Raw genomic sequence first — 10743 nt, 5'->3', positions numbered from 1 at the left:
TGTATGTTTAAAATTATATGTAGAGGGTCCTCCCTGGTAGCACAGCATGTTGAAGTACAGCACTACGAAGCCACTTCAGCAAGAGTTGGAGCCCAACCAAGGGGGTGACCCACATGTCTCCTGTCTTACCCACTCCTCCCCTCAGTAATGTACTTCCTCAATATGCTTGTTCTGCTCCCCAATCTGTCTTCACGAATCCTTTCACCGTCCCTGTACCTCTGACCTATACCCCAGTTCTGTTTGGATAAATAAATCTTTTTTTAAAAAATAGGAAAGGTTTGGTTTTTTAAAAAAATTATATTTAGAATTGAATTTCAGTCCACAGTCAATAGATGAAGGTTAATAAATGAGATACAGTGATTCCAAAGTTATAAAATGAGTTTAGCAAGTTTGTTGCGCACACGATGTACCAAAATAACTTTTTTTTTTTTTTGGAAGATTTATTTATGTATACATACAAGAACTGGGGTACAGGCCAGAGGCGTGGTGGGTGAGAGGATTCATCAGAAACAGAGTAGGGAGCAGAACAGGCAGATTGATTGAAATACACTGCTGAGGGGAGCAGGAGGCGATACAGGAGAGGTCTGTCACACCACGCCCATTACCGCCCTGGTCATAATCGACCTTGTGCTGCAGTGGCTTCGGAGAGCTTCACGGTGCTGTGTTTTAACTCGTTGCACCACCAGGGAGGGCCCTGATTTCTTTATACTAGTCACAAAGGGAGGAGTTGGTAGTGACTAACTTTATGAGAAAACTAATCAAATAAACATTTAAAAGTTAAAATATTAACTTTTACTTGAACATTTTCCTCAGTGATGAGTTGAAGAAATATCTCTTAACCCAGTATACCAATTCAAGATATAAGTTGAAATTAATTTTAGTTTTACAGAAAGAATATTTTTCAAATGTAATAAATTGTTTTTTCTTCTTTTTCTGCCTTTTTTTAAATTAGCGAATTTTAGCACCCTATACTGATTTTCACTACAGACATAGTCCAGATACAGCAGAAGGACAGCTCAAGTAAGTACCTATTTGTTCCTAATAACTTATGAGATATTGTGTTGACATTTAAACTTTTAAATTTGCCAACTGCTTAGATAGCCAGAGAAGTGTGAGTTTTAAATAAGTTTAGCATTTCATGGAATTATGTTCTGTTTCTATTATAATATGACTGACCTGTTTTAAAAGTTAAAAGAAGCATCGGGAATTTTAAAGATTTGAAATTTTCTTAAAATGTAAGGCTCTAAATGGTGGAGGGAGGGAAGTGCACTGGACTATGGTGATGGCACATGGGTGACTTGGTGATGGGAAACCCACGGGGATTACAATTGAGATGGGAAAAAATGTACAAAATGATGTAAAAATAAACTATTATTTTAAAAAATTAAATAAAAAATATAAGGCTCTAGTAGAAACCTAGGCTGTTAAATTATTTTATTGTATTTTACAGTAAGAGACTGAAGTAATTAAATAATAAGGAGTGATATGAAGAGAGCTGCCTTAACTAATTTAGTAAGCAGAAAGAAATACTATGTAGAATTTTGAGAGGAAATTTAATAGGGAAACAGTAAAAAGCATTTTCTAAAGGTGAGGCAGAATAAGTTTTCAGTCTTTTCAAAAGTTCAATAGCTATTATGTAACTATAAATTGGTTTAAGGATCAAATCACTGTGAAGGTTGGGAAATAACATGACACTAATAAATATGCAATGAGTTGTTTTTCTAGTAAGATTATTGCATTGCAGATATACTCACTAAATTTGATAGGTGGCATATATTTTAAAATCCTCATTAATACAATTAGTGTGCAATACAGAAGAGATAAGGAATATGGTTTCTAAATCAAACACCCAAAGTTACCGGTCCCCTTCTTAGGTAAAAGTCCACCTAAAAGGGGTTGGTCCAAAGCAAGACCTAAAAGCCAGCTGCAAGTCTAAAGCACCTTCTGGAGGGGATCCATAGAAAAGGGTCAGCAATGGCCAGACAAGTCTGGGAGTAAAAAAGCAAAATCAAGATAAACGCTGCCATAGTCACCTTCCCCATGGGTCTCTCACCCACATCGGTTTCAATCAGTCCAGGCTAAGAGACAGAGACAAGAGTCACTTCTTCACATGTCTTTCTGTCCATGTGTCTCCATGAGGTCTCCTTCTAGCCTCTGTTCTCCTTCCTTTCTCTTTAGCCTTCTCTCTAGATTCTCCTCTTCTCTGCTCAGCTCTATCCTCTTTTTTGGTGGGGCAATGAACCTCGAACCTCTTTTCCTGGGGACCACCCTGTTACCTCATGACTTGAGCTCAAAATCAAAATTGGTGTCTTTTGTTGAAGACTGAAACCTTATTCTTGCTAATTATGAATTGGATTTCTGAAGCCCCTTTCTTTCCTGCTCTAATAACACTTGGACATTCTCTTTACTGCTGGACAATTATAAATGCACTTTTGTTGCTGTACAACAAATTGCTACAAATGTAGCATCTTAAAATAGCATCAGTTTATTAGCTTACAGTTCAGTAAGTCAGAAGTCTGACAAGGCTCTTATCTGGAGGCTATGGTAAAAATTCCTTTTCCAAGCCTATTCAGGTTGTTGGCAGAATTCATTTCCTTGCTGTAGTACAATTGAACTTCCTGTTTCCTTTGCTGACTATTCACTGTGGCCTACTCTCTCATCTTCTAGAGCCTCCCTCCTTCCTTGACACTTGACCCCCTCCCCCATCTTCAAACACAACAAGAATTCTTCAAATACTTTGAATTTCTCTGGCTTCTTTTTTTGCCACCAGCTAAGAAAGCTCTCCCATTAGATCAGGTCTATTCCAGTGATCTCCCTATCTTAAGGATTACTTTATAAATAGCAATCACAAAAATGGCAGTGATAGCATATTCACAATATTCAGGGATAGGATATTTGATCTTAGAGGAAGATGGTGAAATGTCTTTAGAATTTTTATTACCAGAACAAGTAAGAGATGAATTCTGGATGGTTTTTTTTTTAGATTTGGAGGGGAAAAAATACATTACATCAAAATTCTTTCTTCCCTATTGGTTTTGTGCTGTCATTAACTTGCTTCAGTATGGGCATTTCTGGAGCATTGGTATTTTAATGGCCAGGGAACATGGAAAAGAGTAATTTTTTAAAAATAATAACAAATTTATATAATAAGTTGGAGAATGACAGGAATCAATATTTGTGACTTTCTTATAAAAAGGAGACCCAAAAGATTTATCACACAGTTGTTCTATTATATCTTTCATATCCCATCATTTCATTTTACTTTCAAGTGTATTCTCACTTTGATTGGTGATACAGACCTTAGTCAGGGGTGTGTGTGTTTTCTCAAGTGTTTTTCTCTTCTTTTGTAGGCTATCTGGTTGTTCATTGCTCTTTATCCATTCTGTTTCTTCTCTTCACAGTTCTAGGAATTCCTGTGTTTGCACAATTGTTAAAAATTTTATTAGGGAAGAAAAAAGGTGGCATGGACAAAAATGAGTATTTAACAGGGTAGAGGTGGTTGAGGCAGTAGAAGAGTACAGGTTGCTGTTAAGTATTGAGACTGGACATAGCTCACGTACAGAAATTGTTTGACAAATATAGATACTTCTATTGCCTTGATTACTTTTCATAACTAATGCATAGAAGGGAATAGGTATAATTAAATAAACAGAAGAAGCTAGCTAGTGATATTTATAATATCTAGTTACTTATTCCATTGTATATATGGATTGTTGAGCTTGTTTGTTTGAAATAAATGCTCGAATAAATTTGGGACAAGACTTTTGAGATAAAGAACATACACATGGTAAAAGGAGGTTTTTGTGACGATTTTCTTTGCTAATGGGCAGCCTTGCCAGAGATGCTTATTAAGCAGGCTGATGTTTGCACTAATGCTCAATTAAAGGTGTTAATGAGCTATCTAAGAATAGTTTTCGGAAAGAGAGCAGAAAATGTAGAACTGAGTGAAAAAGCAGAATGTATAGCTTATTTTAAACCCTTGTGGATTTTAAATAGAGTCATTATCAAATTGGGTAATTTCCTTTGTGGTAGATCTGATCTTAGTATAGTTATAAAAACATGTTTAAATTCCTGTGTAAATATTTAAACATTAGCTGATGATAACTTTTATTTACTATATTAGCAGGAAAAACTTGCTTTTCATTTTGACATTTTATTTTTCTGCCCTGCCCCTCCAGAGAAGACAGAGAGGCAAGGTTTCTAGCTAGTAAAATGGGAATCATAGCAACATTCCGGTCATGGGCAGGTAAGTTACTCTTTGTTGCTTTCCAACATTAAATGAGGAAGACTTGACTTTTTGTTTTGTTTTGTTCAATTATTGCCAGTGGAGCCTCACTGATAGCCAAGGGATTGAGTCTCATCACTGTCATCTGACTTGAGTTTGATTCCTGGCCAGGGAGCTACCCCACATATGGCACAGCAGAATTCTCCTGTCTTGCCTACTGCTCCTCTTTGCAGTATATTTGAGTAGAAATTCATCTGTTCTGCTTCCCACTCTTTTCTCTAGTGAATCCTCTCACCACCCCACCTGTACCTCTGGCCTACACCCCAGTTCTTCTACGCAAAAGCCAAATAACAATATTAATAAAATTATTATTGTTATTTTATTTTAAATATGATGATATATAATAGTAAGATAAGTTAATATTGCAGTTGTCATTATTGGTGGGATTTTATGAGTGTAATTTTTAGACTCTTGGTGACTGGTGTCATTAATGATTTGTATATATTGATTATTTGCATTTCTTTGTGGTATAATGTTAATGTGTTTAAAATTGCTTTACCCATTTCTGTCACTTAAGATTTTGATCCATATAATTTACTTGAAGTCTCTTGGTTGTACTCTCCTGTGTCTTCAGTAAACTTTGGCATTACAATTTTTAAAAAAGATGCATACAGAACTGGGGTACAGGCCAGAGGTACAGGGGCAGTGAGAGGATTCACCAGAGACAGAGTGGGGAGCAGAACAGGCAGGTGGACGAAGTATACTGCTGAGGGGAGCAGCGGGTGGGACAGGAGAGGTCTGAGACACCATGTGGATCATCTCCACGTCCAGGGATGGAACTCGCACTGAAGCAGCTGCAGCCAGCTTGCAGTGCTAGGCTTTAACCCATTGCATCACCTGGGAGATCCTGGAATTAAATTTTTAAGAAAATGCCAAGCAGAGTCTCAGTTTAGGTTGAAAAGCTGTTAAATAAGGGAAACATACGATTGTCTTACTTTTGCAAATATTCTTACTCCCAGAGAAATGCCTCATCTACAGATTTACTGGACAGATTCAAGAACTTTTTTGGGTATGACACATATCAAAGAAGGAATTTAAATGATTGAATTATTCTTTCTAACCAGTATGGAAATACTGAGAGTGTTTGAAATACACTATCATTTATCATAACCAGATACTATCATGGCTTGGCCAAAGATTGCAGATTTTGTAATTATGGATACATTACTGAAAAAATTTTATTTTTGAATTTAAGTTAATGATTCTTCTTTTCTACTTTAGGTATTATTAATTTATGTAAACCTGGAAATTCTGGGATCCAGTCTTTAATTGGAGTACTTTGCATACCAAATATGGAAATAAGGGTAGGTAAACTTTATTCTCATTGTTTCATGCCTGGATTGAAATGAAAGAAATTTATTCTTTAAAAAAATAAAATCAGATGATACTTTTTCCTCATGAATTTTTAACCTATAGCATAAAACATTGAAAAAATACATGAAATAGTTATGAATTAGCTGAACCTTAAGTTTTAACAATCAGTTGAAATACAGTTATTAGGACCTATATTAAGAATTAGGTTTAAATGTTAAATTATACTGTATTCATTAAAAGTACAAATAGTACAGAAGGACATTCATTTCACTGTAAAATGTCAAAAATGCAGAAGTAACTAACAAAAAAATACAGTATTTATCTTTATGACCCTTCTTTTTATAATGATTTTGATAAAAGTTGGCGTTGTTAATATTTATGTGTTTATTTAATAAATCCTAAATTATTAATGATAGGTATTTGTATTAACTGAAGTTGGAGAGACAAATTAACTCTTCAAGTAGATTTTTATTTTTTCCCACTAAAATTTCTTATCTTAATCTTATTCAAAGGAACAAAATGTTCCTTTTTCTCATTTGTCCTCTCTGTGAACCAAATCCAAATTATAGTAATGATTGACAAGTCAATAAAATCTAAGAAATAAAAGAGAAAGTGTTAATCAAGACTGCATTGCTTAAATGTGAACTAAAAAGCATTTAGACAGTGGAAATAGAGGCTGTGACTAAGGATGAAAAGCTCTATAAGGAGTTAACTAAGGTTGGGTCAGCTCACTGGACTTCTTCCTTAGAAAAAACCATGGTCTATGGAGCATGGCTAGCGAAGATTTGACTCCTGGTTTTATGATTTATATAGTTCTATGATCTTGGGCAAATTACCTTCATCCTTTAAATCTGTTTCTTTGTGTGTACAACAATGAATATTGAAGATTAATGGGAAAATTGAAAGCATATTAATAGTTCATGTTTAGTTATCCTTTCTTAACACAGCCCTGATATAGTAGTTTTCTAAAATATAACAACATTGATTTCTTTATTTTTCATTGTTTTTATGACATTGAAAAACCTGTGGATAGAGATTTATTATATAACATAGAATGAGCTGTATTCTTTTGCTTGTACAGCGAGGTCTGCTTGAAGTGCTTTATGATATATTTCGTCTTCCTATACCTGTTGTGACTGAGGAGTTCATAGAAGCATTGCTTAGTGTAGGTGAGTATTGAAGTATATTTGTATCTGTGCACTTATGTTAATTTCAAAGTTACTTAAATAATGGAGACAGAATCCCATAAAAAAATAAGTAATGAATTATTGAATATCATCATCTTACTGTGTCATCGTGGCATGAAATTAAAAATAGTTCTTGAAATGCATTTCTAAAACTAAGAAATTTCAATTTTTTTCTTTATCACTCTAAATCTTGCAAATGAGCAGGTTTATAGAAAGATGAACCAAGTAAGGAACAGATAAGACTAAAGGAAACAGATAAACCTAAAGGAGACTAATCCCCCTGAAAAATATTTTTATGAAAGTTATCAGTTAGGAATATAGTTAAACTAATCTAATTCTCAGATTATATAATTCTTTTAATATATTGTACATTGTACAAATAACTCCTAAGTTCCAACGTTTTCTAAAGAAGTAAGATCTTTGCAGATTTACAAAATTTTATTTTTTTGAGTAAATTGGAGAATAGTATTAATGATTTGACACATTTCAGTGATAACTAAATTTCCATTAACTACCTAATCTATTTTAGACCCAGGTCGATTCCAAGACAGTTGGAGGCTTTCAGATGGTTTTGTAGCAGCTGAGGCAAAAACTATTCTTCCTCATCGTGCCAGATCCAGGTAGGATTTAGATATGAAATGACTCAAATTTATCTCAATATTGGTTTTATATTAAATTATGAAATGTTTAGGACACACATCAAACTGTTTCTGTGATGGGGTTATTTCTAGGCCAGATCTCATGGACAATTACTTGGCACTGATCCTTTCTGCATTTATTCGTAATGGACTTCTAGAAGTAAGACTTATTTTATTCTACTTTTTTTCTTTTTAAAGATTTACTTATTTATGCATACAGAACTGGGGTACAGACCAGAGGTGCAGGGACAGTGAGAGGACTCACCAGAGACAGAGTAGGGAGCAAAACAGGCAGACTGATAAAGCACACTGCTGAGGGGAGCAGAAGGGGCAGGGAGCGTCAGGAGAGGTCTGCCGCACCATTTGGGTCACCTCCAGGACAGGGGATCGAATTCATGCTGAGGTAGCTTTAGCTTCTTTTTTTTTTTAAAGATTTATTTATTTGTGCATACAGAACTGAGGTACAGGCCAGAGGCTCAGGGGCGGCGAGAGGCTTCACCAGAGACAGAGTGGGGAGCAGAATAGGCAGATTGATGAAGTACACTGCTGAGGGGAGCAGCGGGCGGGTCAGGAGAGGTCTGCCGCACCATTTGGGTCACCTCCTGGGCGGGAATCGAACTCATGCGGAAGCGGCTTTAGATTCTCAATGCTGTGCTTTAACCCGCTGCGCCACCAGGGAGGGCCCAGCTTTAGCTTCTTAGTGCTGTGCTTTAACCCACTACGCCACCAAGGAGGGCCCTTTTCTTTTTTGAGATTTATTTATTTATGCATACAGAACTGGGGTATAGGCCAGAGGTGCAGGGGGGGTAAGAAGGTTCACAAGAGACAGAGTGGGGATTAGAACAGGCACATGTAATGAGATACACTGCTGAGGGGAGTAGTGGGCAAGACAGAAGAGGACTGATGCACCATGTGGTCACCTCTGGGCTGGGGATCGACCTCACACTGAAGTGGCTGTGACTCGCTTAAAGTGCTGCGTCATAACCTGGTGAGCCACCAGGGAAGGCCTCTACCCCTTTATTTTCTTCAGCAGAATACTTTCAGAGCAAAAGAACTTTGATGTGTAAATATGTTCATATATATTTTGCAAGAATAATATTATCTTTTGTTTTCAAAGGGTTTGGTTGAAGTCATAACAAATAGTGATGATCATATTTCAGTTAGAGCTACTATCCTTTTAGGAGAGCTTTTGCATATGGTAAGTTTAGCAACTTTTGATTAAACATTTCATATCCTAGTATTTTAATTTATAAAACAGGTTATATTATCTGTATTGCTTTGTGTTATCTCAAAAAATAAGTTTGGATTTTTATAATGTATATATTACAAAGAGTCTTGTTATTTATTGCCTTTTATCTTGGGATATATATGTATGATTGTCTCATCATACATATCTGCTGCTTTCATAAATGGAACAAATATAGAAAGTGTAAAAAACTGATTTTTTACACTCATTTTTTATATTATATTTTGAGTACTATAAATCTTTGTGCAAAAATATAAAATAAATTCTTATTTGAGCTGCCTTTAAGCTTCAGTTTAATATGTAAATAATAAGGCTGTCTGTGAAAAAATTAAGCAGTATTGCATTCCTCAGGTCTGATATTTTTATTTTAATTCTTAAAATACAATTTCCTATAAGATTATCAACATTCAATATTAATTACTTTTATATGATGGAATTTCTTTTATAAATTTTATAAGTCTCTTCTCCCATTTACCATTCTGTGGTCCCTTAAAATATAGAAGCAGGTCATTTTGAGTATAATGGTTTTAAGGCATAGCTTGTTATTACATCTTCTGACTCCTACATTTAGTTAATTTGCTTACCATCACTGGTAGAAAGCAGAGTTCATCAGTTTCTTAATTTGAAGAATTTGGAATTTTGAATGTGAAAAGCCTACTTTGAGGGTTTTTTTTTTCTTTCTATTTTTAGTTGAGGTTACTGGTTTACAGCACTGTTTATGATTCAAAGGTACAGAGTCACATCTTGGATGTATGTAAACACACTACACTCACCACTGAGGCGCCATCAGTCCAAACTTGTCCATTGGCCTACTTTCCCCTTTGCTTGCTACCCCTCCTCCTTTCTTCGGTAGCCTCAATTTAGTCAAATTTCAAGGGGCTTTTTTGATTTGGTTTTGTCAAACCCTTACTTTGTTTCGCCATATTTTACGTATGAGCAAAATTATTTGATATTTGCCTTTCTCCTTCTACTTATTTTGCCTAAGCACAGTTGCCTCCTGTTTTGTCCCTGTAGCAGGAGCTCGTTTTTAAAATTCAGGTTGCTAACACATAAGCTATGGTACTGCATCTGGTATTTTAAATGTTATTTTTAATAGAACATAGCACTTGATATTTGTCCTTTTTAGATTAAGACCTGTGCTTAATTCAGTACCACTTAAAATTATAACAATGTTTTAATAAAAGATCTTTGATACTTACTGATCTTGTTCATGTAATAACAGAATAGAATAACAGTCGTTAATATTATTTCTTGGATAATCTATAACAGTATTTTCATTGCTCACCTATTATAAAATATTTGGTTTTAGGCCAACACAATTCTTCCTCACTCACATAGTCATCACTTGCACTGCCTGCCAACCCTCATGAATATGGCTGCTTCCTTTGATATCCCCAAGGAAAAACGACTGTGAGTATCTGAGTTCTAGCAAAGGTTGTTCTATTCAGTACCCACTTAGAATGGCCTTTACTTAAAAAAAAAAAAGACGAAAATTAATAGTTTTCAAATAACAATATGTATATTCGTTTATAAGAGTTAGTAAAATCAACTTTTACTAAAGGCTGTTTACATAAGCTGTCTACAAGATGCCTGAAAATGCTGGTTGAGTTGTTGTTTGTTTTTTTTTTTAACTATTTTATGTTTTGAGAGTGATTCAGTATCTTTTAAAAATGTCTCAATTACTTCATATTAACAAAGCATGAAGACGAACAATGTCATTTATTAGAATCCATACTATGGGCATTGAAGTAAGCTACTGTTACTATTGAAAGAGATATAATCAATAGAATTTCAAATAAAGTATGGCAGTATAGCTATAGCTTTGCTGGAATTTCAGTACTAATATTAAATTTTAAAAGGTAAAGTATTTGAAACATAAAGGTGGAGGAATTTGATTGGGAAGTGCTAAAAGGAATCATTTTTCATTTGGTAAAGATTATGTCTAGATTGAGGTTATCTTTTTTTCTTTTTTTCTTTTTTTCTTTTTCTTTATTCCTTATTTTGTGTGTATAATGTTTGTGAATGTGGTGTGTTAGCTTTTTGAAACTCTTGAGTTTTGTTTTTTTTTTTTTT

At 34.7% G+C, this 10743-nt stretch overlaps 1 protein-coding gene across 1 annotated transcript in view; it reads left to right on the top strand.

Moving 5' to 3' along the window:
* RICTOR (RPTOR independent companion of MTOR, complex 2) overlaps positions 1 to 10743 on the top strand; it is a 101537-nt gene that overhangs the window by 49830 nt on the left and 40964 nt on the right. Inside the window, exons 8-15 of the mRNA XM_012721873.1 lie at positions 953 to 1020; positions 4179 to 4246; positions 5507 to 5589; positions 6681 to 6768; positions 7316 to 7406; positions 7518 to 7584; positions 8542 to 8622; positions 9980 to 10080. Of these exons, the coding sequence (XP_012577327.1) occupies positions 953 to 1020; positions 4179 to 4246; positions 5507 to 5589; positions 6681 to 6768; positions 7316 to 7406; positions 7518 to 7584; positions 8542 to 8622; positions 9980 to 10080 (647 nt within the window). The remainder of the gene's footprint in view (positions 1 to 952; positions 1021 to 4178; positions 4247 to 5506; positions 5590 to 6680; positions 6769 to 7315; positions 7407 to 7517; positions 7585 to 8541; positions 8623 to 9979; positions 10081 to 10743) is intronic.

This window comes from Condylura cristata, unplaced genomic scaffold, assembly GCF_000260355.1.
Source record: "Condylura cristata isolate star-nosed mole 26May11 unplaced genomic scaffold, ConCri1.0 scaffold00007, whole genome shotgun sequence".
In the NCBI taxonomy this organism is placed as follows: domain Eukaryota; kingdom Metazoa; phylum Chordata; class Mammalia; order Eulipotyphla; family Talpidae; genus Condylura; species Condylura cristata.
Note: the sequence above shows the minus strand (reverse complement) of the source record. Positions and strands in the feature narration are given on the sequence as shown.